This window comes from Sesamum indicum, linkage group LG10 (genome assembly GCF_000512975.1).
Source record: "Sesamum indicum cultivar Zhongzhi No. 13 linkage group LG10, S_indicum_v1.0, whole genome shotgun sequence".
NCBI classification, from domain to species: Eukaryota; Viridiplantae; Streptophyta; class Magnoliopsida; order Lamiales; family Pedaliaceae; genus Sesamum; species Sesamum indicum.
Window position 1 is genome coordinate 5,143,461 of NC_026154.1, and position 12,799 is coordinate 5,156,259.

Genomic DNA, 12,799 nt, shown 5'->3' on the forward strand with positions numbered 1-12,799 from the left:
ATAGGGGGTAAATTGCATTAAACCCCTAATTTTCATGTTCTAACCCGCATAGTATCTATTTGGGTTAAATGCAATTTAACCCCTGTAATATGTGAATTAAGCAAATAAATCTTTGTGAAATAAAGAATAGTAAATTATTTTTCTATGTTTCAAAAAATGAAGCAAAACTATTCCCCTATCAATGATATAGATAGGGGGTAATTTACTATTTTTATTTTTCACAATGGATTTTTTTCTCATTTCTCATAAAACAAAGGGATAAATTGCATTTTTCTCGTACCTTTTTGTTTTGTTTATTTATACTATTATAAAACCAAAAACCCTTCACGCTTACAAACAACGATTAATGACACCGCCATATCAATTTCTCGTGAAGTCAAAATACCCTTCAACTAATAAGATAACTTCTTATTCAAGTTCTTAAATTTTAAATTAACTCATAAATTAGTTTTTTTTAATTATAGTGTATTAAATTATATATTTTACTTTTATGTATAATATTTTTAAGCATGAAAGATTATTAATTATATGCACGTAAGAACAGTGTGCCACAACTGCTAGTTAACTATAAAACCTCAAATATTTAGTTGCTACAAAGTTTATTTTTTTGGGAAAAATGCAATTTACCCTTCCATGATATGATAAATGAGCAAAAAAATTTTGCGAAAAAAATTAGCAAATTACCCCATGTGTTTTGAGAAATATAACAAATTACCTCCTTATCTAAACTGTTGTTAGGAGATAATTTGCTTCATTTTCGAAAAGAAAGAAGGATAGTTTGCTAATTTTTCCATAAGGGAGTTTTTGCTCATTTTTCATATTATAAGGAGTAAATTTCATTTAACCTCTATTTTTTTCCTTCCCAAACCCAACAGTCCCAAAAGATTTGAACTCTTATAATAAGTGGTTAAAGGTTACAGGACATTGAGGTCTAACTTAGTCAGCGAAGTTGAGACTCCATAACTTTAAAGGTCATGAATTCGGATCTCGCATTATGCATGGGATATTATTTTTACTGAATAGTAGGTGTGGTATTTATACTGAATAGTATGTATGTATCTTTGTTAGATATTAAATTCGACATGAATAATTATAATAAATTTTATTTTAATTAATTATAATTTATCATTTTTATTTTAAAAAAAGTAAATCAGAAAACGCACAGGCCAAAAGATGGAAACCCATCATAAATTGCGTTTGTGGAGAGTAGAGCAAGGTGGACACCAATGAACATTTCTTTTGCAAAAAGCTAACGCGTCTTTTTGACCTTTTATTTTATTTTTAGGGGTTTATTTGATTTTTACATGAAACAACTTAAATTTAACCCCAATAATATATGGTCAATTATGATCGAACAACAATTTTATTAAACAAATAAACAACTAATATTCCAATTAAGTAAAATCTATTACAATATTAGAATTTATGAAAAACGTATAGTTATCATCTATAATGCACGTGATGACGCTGAAAAGCATAAATTTATATTATACGAGCGCGATTCAACACGCTTTATGCTAGAGGTTGATACAAGTGATTTCTCCCCCTTCAAATGAAAAGAATGAGTGGGTATTTATACTAATATAAATGTATGTTATTTAGGATAAGTATAGGTAAAGTACTACTTTAACTCTCACATACCTCCTATTACATGGCTAAGATTTACTGGTCGTGGTTATTCTGGTAATGTCGTTGTTCCATATCAATTTGGTAGGTTTGACTTGGATTTTCCTTTTCGAAAATATCATCATTGCATTTTTCTGCGTTGATTTCTTTCCTCCATCAACAACCCCCAATTCTTGAATATCATTAAAATATTTAGAAATTAAAGTATGATTTTGGGCTCTTCTTCGGGTTTGGCCTATTAGGATGTCTCTTGGGTTGTGACTTTTCTCTATGTAACAACTAACCCGTTCACTTTTTAACTTTCTTTATGATTTTCTTTATATATCCCTTCCAGTGAAAAAATGAGGAGGTACTTACTAATACAAATGTATGCTATTTATGATAGGTATGGGTAAGTATTGCCTTAATCCTCACCTAACCCCTATTACATGGCTACGATTCATTGGCTGGGGTTATTCTAGTAATTCGTTGTTCCACATCAATTTGGTAAGTTTGACTTTGACCTTCCTTTTCGAGAATATCATCCTTGCCTTTTTTTTTTGCTTCATTTCTTTCCTCCATCATGCGGAACTTCAAAAAATTATATGATGCAGTGTTCGACACGACATTCACGTGTCAAAAACAAAAAAAGAGTTTCCGACTTAATAAAAATAAAAAAGAATTAATTCACTTCTCTCAAACTAAAAAGTTTTGGGATGAAATTACTAAATATTTGAAAGATGGTTATAATGATTTAACTACTTTGAATTATTAGAAAATTTTCACGGCATACTTTTTAAAATAAATCGATTATTTATGTGTTTTGAAGTCATATTTAGTTAAAAATTTAGATATAAGACATATTTATTTTATATTTTATCTTATATTTTTTATATTGTATATTTTAATTTTATGATAAATTCAAAATATATTTAATAAAAAAAATATTATATATAATCGTGTCTGTATCGTATTGTCTTCTAATTTTTTTATATTTTCGTATCTCCATATTCGTAGTGTATCGTGTTCATATGGCTCCGTGTCCATATATATGCATAATAGGGTATCATGGTCATAAATCGTTTACATTGTGCGAATAAAATAATGAATATATCTCCGATAAGTTGCGGAGCTTACATTTGACAATATTTAGAAATACGGATAGTCCGACCCATAATCTAATTGTGGTCGGATCCACAGCGTCAAACGCTCCATTAAAGATTACAAAAAGAAGCACTAGTAATAATATAGCAAGAAAAGAAAAACCCCCAAACCTCACATCCGTGTTTCTCGTTCATCCTCCAGAGATGGTGATTCTCTCTCTCTCTACTTGGCAATTCTTATGCGTATACTCGAATTTGTATATGCGTGTGTGCGCGAACGCGTTTGTATTTTGAATTTGATCTGAAAGTACTCAATTTTTAGATCATGAAATGAAATGTTGTTTTGGATAGTGTTTATGAGTTGTTCTGTTGTCTCCGTTCTCTTTGTTGATATTTAGGGACTTATGAATTGTTTAGACGGTAACTAGTGTGATAATGTATGTAATGGAATTTTTGGAATTCGGATTTCATTTAGTTTTTCTGATATTTCTGGGGTGAGGCGTCACTGGATTTCTCTGTGAAAGACCGATTTAGCAGAAAAAAGAAAAACAATAAAAAGTTGAACTTGATGCTTGTAGAAGCAAAGTCTAGTCTTGTGTGCGATTTTGAGTTTCTGCTGCGGTTGGTGGAACTTTAGAAAAGATTAAGTGGTAGTGAACTGAATTATGATGATTAAAATATACTTTAAATACCTTTTGAAAAAAACAACTTTAAGTAGATAGTTCTAGTGGAGCCCTCATTTGAGATTTTTCATCTGTCTGTTGCTTACTTATTTTCTTACGGTGTAAAAGCATGGTTAAAGAGGCCGTTTGGGCCTCTTTTTATACGTGACATGAAAATTGAGTAATGCAATGTATGTTATGTATACAGTGCCCTGAATGTTGCACGATCTCTTGATGAATGAACATAAGAAAGGGAGATGTTGGTGTTGGACTTGCTTGTGAAGTTGAGGTTGCATTGTATTGAAGTTGAAGTGGTCCAGTGAAATTATGCGGAATTTTTTGGTTGGTGGGGTGAGGGTGGGGGTTGCAGGATGATGGATGCAGGGCATGAATGTACTGTCATTGGCATCAGAGTTGCAGCATTCTAAATATGAAATACGTGCCTTAATTTGATAATGCATGTAGAAAATATGTGTTACACATATATTATATTACGTGAAATGTGTATTTGCCATTTGCATAGGTCATAGGTGAACAGCAGATCTTAGTTAGAACTATTGCCATATGATGGCAAATAAGAATATTCATTTGAACACATTAGAACATTTATTGTAGTTTTAGCCACATCCATTTTATCTTGTATAGGTGCGATTACAGCCGGATCCATTTCTCAATGAACTTACAAACATGTTCGAGCGGACTACAGAAAAGGGCTCTGTATGGGTTACCTTGAAACACTGTGAGTTTTCATCTTTGTTTACACTAACCTTTTTCACCACTTGAGGAGATATAATATTCAGTTGTTTGTAATGCATGCTGCTTGGTTAGCAATTGACATAACAACCGCCATTGATTTGCTATGTTTGCAGCTTCTGACAAGTCCAAGGTGCAAAGGAATAAGATGAAGACAGCTGGAGAAAAAATTGAGTATAGGTGCCTTATTCGAGCAACAGACGGCAGGAAGACCATTTCCACAGTGGTATGTATTCAACCAGTCCTCCCTCTTTTATGTTTAATTTTTATTATCCTCAACACTCGTGTACAGTCTGACTGGTTTTGACTGATGAAATAAACAATGTTGAGCTACTCGTTAAGTGCACCTCATGAACACCTAGCTAAATGCAAGCAACTTTGGTTTGTTACCAAATACTGAGGTGTCATACAGTTGTGGAAGACGAATTTTTGGAGCATTCTAGGACTATTTTCTTTGTTGTCAATCAAATGTGGTAACACGGTTTACTTAAGGTACTTTGCACCCTTGTTATATTGTTTTTCCAGTGAGATCCAACACATGCTTATGTAGTATATGAGGCTACATCCAGTTGGGGTTGCTAGCATTATGAAGACTTCATCTTAACTGCTTCAACTTATCATGGTATCCTTTGAACCAGCACATTTCTGTAAAACGAGGAAATTGCTACCTAACTGTTAGGATGCTGCCCCTACCCCACTTAATGTCATTCTATTATGCCAAATCCATTTGTTGTCTTGGAAGTAGTGAGAAGAGAGAGAGACCGTTTCTGTTGATATGTACCTTTACTCTTCCACCTTAATCAAATAGAATATCTGTAGATATATATAGTTCTTTAACAGAAATACTGAAAAACAAAGGCAACTTTCTTTATCATCTTCTCAATACTGAGAGATCGCTGCAAGGCTATTGTGGGGTTCTGAGAATCTACTGTTATAATTGCAGTCATATACCTAGATGATTGTCCGTACTTGTTTTCCAATGATTTTATTCAGTCTTGGAACTCCTTGCCTCTATTTCTGCAGGTCAAATGTATATCCGTCAATGATTATGAAGTCTTATTTTGCACATATTCTGATCTTTCTACCTGCATATGATGGCTGAAGATGTTCATAGGAATGGAATATTACTGTTATTATTTCTCAATAGAAGTAATTTCTAGGCATATACTGACTAAATATAAACTAACTTCTCATGTTACTACAGATGAGGAACCTGAGGGTAATCTCTTGGATAAAATCTTTTACACTTGAAAAGTAACTATAACTTCTGTTGAACAGGCCAAGAAGTTTTTTCATAAAGTTCACAGATTTGAGATTATGAATATCTTCGAAAAATGCGTTGCATATGTTCTATACAAATTTTCACTCCATGAATACATGACTAAATGACTTTTGGCAGTATTTTGAGCAAAATTCTTTCTAGTGATTCATCAACTTGAAAAAGCAGGGAGTTGGTAGGAAATAAAATGTTTCTTTATGCTGAGTAAGAAATTGATTTTCAAGCTTGCCATGTAGGCTTGGAAAAAGACCGAAAATCATGAATGTGCTCACTTTTACCAGCACATGAGTAATTACACAGCTTTCCAATTAAAAGTTGACATCTGAGACCTGCTGCAGCTGTTAGTTTTTATCCTGACCATCATTTCAGAAATAGACCAACATCTTTTGAGCCAAAATATCACTTAAATAAAGTACAAACAAAATTAATGCTTGTCATAAGTAGCCTTTTTATGTTGCTCTGTTCCGCTTGTGTTGTTTTCTGCAAACATTTGATCTTTATTGCACATTGTCATTTCTGTTTTGTTTTCCCTGTTTCTTTTCCTCCAAAAATTTCCTGAAAATAAGTTGCAATAAAATATAATCATGGTTCTGGACTGTGTATTTGCAGGTCGGGGCAAAAGATCATCAACGTTTTCAATCAAGTTATGCGACTATTTTAAAAGCCAGGATGACTGCCCTGAAGAAGAGGGAGAGAAAAGATAAAAGAAAGGCAGCAGATTCTGATAAAAAACTGGACTCAAAGAAACGATCTTCTGCTGCTAAGAAAACTTCTAACTGAACAAAAATTTCCATTGTTCATCTCTTTTTGGTGTATGCCTTCTTACATTTTGGGCTTTCGACTAACAGAGCTAAAAATCTTTATGATGAAATTGGATGGCCGAACTTTTTGCTGGAGGTATAGATTATAGATTCTTGTTTCCATCTCTACAGAATGTTAAGATGAATTTCTGCTTTCAGTTTTGTACATTCAAACTATTCAAAACATTCGAGTGGCTGCTAGAGTATGTTTTGCACTTCCACGCTTGTGACAATGGGGGCTTGATTGTTTCAAGGTTCATTCTTGAATTAGTCCAAGTCCATCTTTTGTATCTTTACATTTGTTCTTGAATGGCTTCTTTCAAAGTAGTCGAAGAAACGATCATTTGGAATTGGGGTTTATTAATTTTAACCAGGTATGTAGTTTAACAAGAAATTTCTTTATCAGTCCAATTTTTAATGAATGAAGACGAACATTTTTGCCTCTTTTTTCTTTTTTGGTAAAAATAGTCATTGTATGTTCTTCTACCAAAAGAGGAGCCTATTGAGATTGTTCATCATGCTTTTGAGTAGTTTTAACAGGCATGAATCGATGGTGCAAAGGCCTCAGATTCTACGAATTGCTCATGATTTTAACTTGCATTCTTGTATCATGTCTTTGGTTTTGACCTGCAGACTCTACTCCGAAAGTTGAGCTGCAAACACTAATAGCTGGTAAAGTTGTATTGATAAATTATAAATATTTTTATCAAGACTCTATATAATTATGATATTATATAGAAAAATATAAGTACCTCTAAAAGGAAGTTTGTAGACAATGAGGTAAAAATAACTACTTTATTTGTATATATAATGTTTTCTAACAAATAATTAACTGAAAAAAATAGAAAAATCCGAGGGATTAAAAAAAATATTAATCTATAAAAGTATATTATAAAATTCTAAAAATATATAAATATAGTTCATAATCTAAATGCCCTTTGACTTAGTTCACCAAGAGAATTGGATAAAAATTTAAATTAAACTAACAAATAAGTTCGTTGTTAGACGTATGTTAAAATAAGGAAAGTGTAAGTAATTTTGCAAACGAGTTCTTTATTATACGCAACTATAATTTACCATATAAATAGTTAACGAAAAAAATTGCATTAATAGGAATAAAAGCAGCAGCATCTTCTGATTGAATTTCAACTGTCGGTTCTTTATACAAAGTATTTTGAATCAAGGTTAAACTTAAGTGAGTAAGCCAAAAGCAAAACAAGTTTAAGCTTTTCTAGTAAAAATGTTGAACCCAACTAATTAAAATAGAGTTTATAGCAAGACTTGTTCCAGCCTTCTCCCATGTTAGGATCGAGCTGGTGGCAAGTCTCAGAATACAACGGATCAAGAATTTGCATCAAACAAGAAATCAGCCAGGGAACTGCATATTACTTATAATTGAGTCTTCATGAAAATTGCAGGTGAAATCAAGCTTCCCTTGTACCCAAGAACCCTCGGAGCACATTGCTTCGGGGGTATCACTATCACATTTGTTATTTCTCGAGTGCAGTAATTGTAAAAAACTAGTCTGTTTTTCTTACCGGATTCCTCCCAGATCAACACATCGCTGTTCCATACAACCACGGGCTTCGGTATTCCTTTAAGAGGTCGAATTCTAATACTCGACAACCTCGTCCAACGTCCCTGGGCCCCTAAACCATTCAACACCCATCTCTCGAAACACACATCTTCTCGAGAATTTTGTCTCCTGAGAGGGTGAACAAAGAGGAGAAGAGAATCAACCTCAGGCAAAAATCCAAGTTCCACTTTTCTTTTATATGCAGCACCATGAACGCAAGGCGGCACTGGGGTTAGTTCGAACACCTCATTCTGCATGTTGAATGACAGTATGCTGTAATTAGGACCAGCGACTCGTCCCACACGTTTGAGTGCCAGCCAGTGGGAAAAGGACAATGATCCATTCTTGTAAGGCATGATTGCCCTGTTAATAAACATGTCATTGAGTATTTGGTGATCCAATTCTTTCCAGGTATTTGTGCTTTGGAAGTAAACCTCAACACGAATTTCGCTAAACAAAACGGAGAAAATCGACAGCTGCACTACTTTGAGATCTTTATGAACAAAGTCGAAACTGAATCCAACGTAGCATCGGTAAGCGTCGGGGTTACAGGTCGATGAAATTGGAACATCGGCAGAAACTGAGCTTTGGCAAGAGAAGGGTTGCATAGGGCTATTGGAGTACTCGGGCGGATTCCATGAATACAGATCAAACCATCAATGGGTCCAACCATTCTTGGATAAAAGGGTATTTCATTTCTACGAATGTGTTCCATAAAATAATCACCATCAAGGGTCGATACCTCACGTAATTTGCTGCAATCTGTGAACTTAGTTGATAGTTTCCACTTGTGTGTATTACCATCATAAACTCGTACGAGAATACCCTGGTTGTTGCTGCAGTTGTTGCAATAATTCTCCAGGTGCAGCTTCACGAAAGCCCATGAACCGATGATGTCCTGCCATGATTTGATGACAGTCTTGAATCTCAAGAGGGACTTTACGGGCAGATGTGAGAGTATTTCTTTGACAATGTCGTCGTTGATCAGCCGCACTTCGTGCATTGCTACGCTATTCATCTTTGTTTTTCTCGAACTAACGGTTTGTATATCAAACAAAAGACGAGTGAAGAGTTTTTAAAGAACTCAAAAGGAAGAAAATTTCGAAACAGTAATAAAGAGATGAGAGGAGTTTGCAGAATGCAAACCTCTTCTCTGGGAGACGGAAAAATGGTTAGAGTTTCCACAGGAAGAAAATTTCGAAACAGTAATAAAGAGACGAGAGGAGTTTGCACAATGCAGACCTCTTCTCTGGGGAGGCCGAAAATTGGTTAGGGTTTCCGTGTAATTCTTCAATATATCATTTATTAGTTATAAAAAATATTAAATTTATAATTCTATTTATATTTATATTTCTATATCATTGAATCATTATTATATATATAATTAAAGAAAAAAATACAAGCAACCCCTTGTGATATTACAAATGAGTAAATGACCCCCTTATTAAAAAAATAAATAGTAATTTACCTCTTTGTATTTTTTAAAATACAACAGTTCACCCCCCTTATGTATAAGGAGGTAAATTGCTTCATTTTAAAAAATATAGGGAGTAAATTGTTATATTTTTTTCATAGAAGGGTAATGTGCTCATTTTTAATATCAAAGGGGATAAATTGCTATTCACCTTTATTTTATATATATAACTAAATTTTTAGGAGAACTGATAATATGTAATGGTGCTCATAATTGGTAATTCAATCGAATTGAAACCGAAAATGCGACCAGCGACATACTGAAATCCAACAGAATGGATTGGTTTTTATTTGTTTAGAAATTTAATATTTAGAGATGAATATGTAATTTATTATAAAATAATTAACTTTATATTTTATTTGTATCATAGGTTTTATGGTTGAACATTAGTATAGATAACTATAGACTTAATGTATTTTTGGTATTAGGTTATTTAATATTGGGAAAAAGAAAATTTTCGTCCTATAACTTTGATTTAAATTGATTTTTCCTTCAGTCTAATTTTTGACTTTTTTGCCCTTTTGATGATAAAGGCTAATAGTCCATAATGCTCTATATGTAATATCACAAATATTTCTTTAATAAACTTAAATTCTTATACTATTCTAAGCGTGTAAGCTATGAAATGCAAAATAAATGAATATATAAGGACTAAAATTGCTCTTGAAAAGTTGTGTAAAGGTAAAATTGTTCAAAATTTAGTCAAATGACTAAAACTAAGCAATTCTAAAAATTACTGGACTAAAACTAAAATAGACAAATTTAAAGGATTAAAATTAATAGTAGCCAAAGTTAAATGACTAAACAAATAATTTTTCCTTTTAATATTTTCGTTTTGTCACTTTCACTAAAAAAACAGGTAATTTGGGATGGAATATTTGTAACGGATGACTTCTATCACAAATTGAAATGGATATTGTAACAGTTATCTACCGATGACGTCATCACGTCATGAATAAGAATTTATTATTGGATGGTAAAAAGCCGTTAGAAAAGGCATTCCAATGTAAGTTGTGCAAGTTTTTGTCCCATATTCCATTACAAAACAAAAAACTTTACAAGGTTCCATTGAATTTTGGGTTGATTATATTAAAATTGGGGATTTTAATTTTGGTCCTGTATCTATAAGGGGTTGGCAATTTTAGTCCTCTAATTTTGGAGTTGGCAATTTTGATTCTATAACTTTCAAATGTTCGCAGTTTTAGTACTTCTGCAAATTTTATGATCATTTTGCCCTTCTAGTTAGAAATCAATCATAGTTCACTACATGCTCCAAGATAGGCCCAACATGTTTTTAAAATAAATTAAGCCTTCATAAATTCATACCTTGTTCTAAACGCCTTGTTCCCTATCATTTCAAGTCCTCGGTTTTACAGACTTTTTTCAACCACACTATCGCAACAGATGGTTCGCAAATACTTGGCTCCTTTAGCAATAAACACCACATTCCTATTTCGTTTCCTATATTAGGGTGTAAAAGGCACTCCAATATAGGGACTTCATCGAATTTTGGACAAACAAGTTGAACATAAACCTTTGATTTATTGAAGAAATAATTGAAATATTACATAGACACTTCTTCTTCTATAGGAGGAGACAACTGTTTAGCCTTTTATATAAGGTTCTATTCTTATTGGGGAAACCCCCATAAAACTAAAAATTTAAAACTACAAGGATTGGAAAACCCAAAATATAATGCTTTGAAGAGTTGGAGAAAATTTTCGATGATCTCCATCTGCTTCGCTGCTTCCTTATTTATAATCGTCTGCGGATTTCAAACGTATGTTTAGATAAGATGTTATTGCGTTCGTCATCACTTTGTCTTTTTTTAAAAGCGTTATTGCGTTTGTTATCCCCGTGTCCTTTCAAGTTTGTAGTCATGATGGCTTGCCGGGTATGTAATTGCTAGCTGACTTCCTGCTTTACTGACTGTTGTTGTTTTCAGCCACTAGTCTCATTCTTGAATTTTTACATTCTTCAATTTTTACTTCATTTTGTAAAAATTCTTTGTTTTACCTTTGTCTTGATCTGGTTTGGGTTTCTTTTGGGTAACCCGAATTTCTCTTCCGAACAGGGGCTTCTTTTGTTCCTTGTAGCAAGTGCATATAGGGTTTTGCCATTGCCCAAAATGCAACATGTTGCACGTCTTCATCCTTATTGCTTCGGTCGCTGGTAGCTTATTTTTCCATATCAACATCCTCTTCTTTTCAAATAAGCTTTCTACGAACCCAGTATAATGATCCATTCACTTTGTTTGAGAAAGTTTTTTGAATGGATACTTGACTTTGTCCATCTCAGTGAGACAAACCCGTAACCTCCAAACTCGTCTGGTAGAGATATCGTTTTCACTAATAGCTGATACCAGGGGAGCTTCTCCTGAGGTAGCTTTAATTTTGTTAAAAGCTACCATGTCTGGTCTCTGCAGCTTGATGAAATAGAAGGTTGGATGAGACCCCTTTCCTATTGTTTCTGGAGCTGCTGATACGAATTTTAACTCTTAAATATTTCCTTTGTTCAAGTGGGGGTTGGTTTGCCAAGAGTCATAGACTGCCCCACTAATCCATTCCGAAAGCTTTGAAATTTTTGAAAAACTTGGTGACATAGTATGAATTGAAGCCAAAGCTCCAAAATCACACTATTCTAGGACATTCTTCACACCGTAATATATAGATCTCACTTTTTGTCTTGTTATTATCGATAATTAGGACTAAAATTGTCAATACATGATTGCCAAAAAAAGACCAAACATGACTTGTTCAAGACTGAAGACGTCAAAAAAAGGACCAAAAGTGTTAAAGGAGTAAGTAATAGGATCAAAAGTGCTATTAACCTAAAATTACAGGACCAAAAATATACTTTTACCCGCAACTTGATTAGGTTATTTGGCGTTTTCGTCTTTTTACTTTCTACGATAACATATGGTCCTACATCTTTCTAATTTTTGTTATTTTAGTATTTTTTTTTTCTAGGAGTTTACCTTTCTAGCTAGAAAAATTCATGTGCATCATATATGGCCTTTTAGATTGGGCTATTGTTTCTATTAAATTACCTTATAGCATCTTTGTTCTTTAATTTTTTAGGATAGTATTTAGGTCTTGTATTCTTTTATTTTTGCGATTCTAATTCTTTTTTCTTCCACCGGTGTTCGCCTTTCTCGACTAAAACTGCATATGTATCTTAAATGATCTTTTAAAATTGGGGCTATTATTTTTATTGACACATAGTATTTTTGTCTTTTAACTTTCTAGAGTAATATTTTAGTCCTGCATAATTTTAATTTTCGCGATTTCGGTCCTTTTTTTTTTTGTTTCATATATAGGAGTTCACCATTTCAGCCGAAAAATGCATGTGTATCTCACATGCCTTTTTAGAATTGGGGCTAATGTTTCTATTGGCTCGTAGCATTTTTTGTCCTTTAACAATATTTTGGTACTATATTTTTTTTAATTTTCTCAATTTCAGTCATTCTTTTTACTAGACTTCACCATTCTTCCCAGAAAAATGTATGTGCATTTCATGTGGCCTTTAAAAATTGGGGTATTGTATC

The 12,799-nt window shown here is 33.1% G+C and overlaps 2 protein-coding genes across 2 annotated transcripts; one reads left to right on the forward strand and one right to left on the reverse strand.

Moving 5' to 3' along the window:
* LOC105171970 (signal recognition particle 14 kDa protein) lies at window positions 2,763-6,552 on the forward strand. The gene is made up of 4 exons (XM_011093268.2): window positions 2,763-2,915; window positions 4,016-4,109; window positions 4,240-4,349; window positions 6,012-6,552. The coding sequence occupies exons 1-4, from the start codon at window positions 2,913-2,915 to the stop codon at window positions 6,180-6,182; spliced, it is 378 nt and encodes a 125-aa protein (XP_011091570.1). The 5' UTR covers window positions 2,763-2,912; the 3' UTR covers window positions 6,183-6,552.
* Window positions 7,592-8,796, reverse strand: LOC105172090. The gene is made up of 2 exons (XM_011093427.1): window positions 8,264-8,796; window positions 7,592-8,141 (listed from the first exon to the last, which is right to left on the reverse strand). The coding sequence occupies exons 1-2, from the start codon at window positions 8,794-8,796 to the stop codon at window positions 7,592-7,594; spliced, it is 1,083 nt and encodes a 360-aa protein (XP_011091729.1).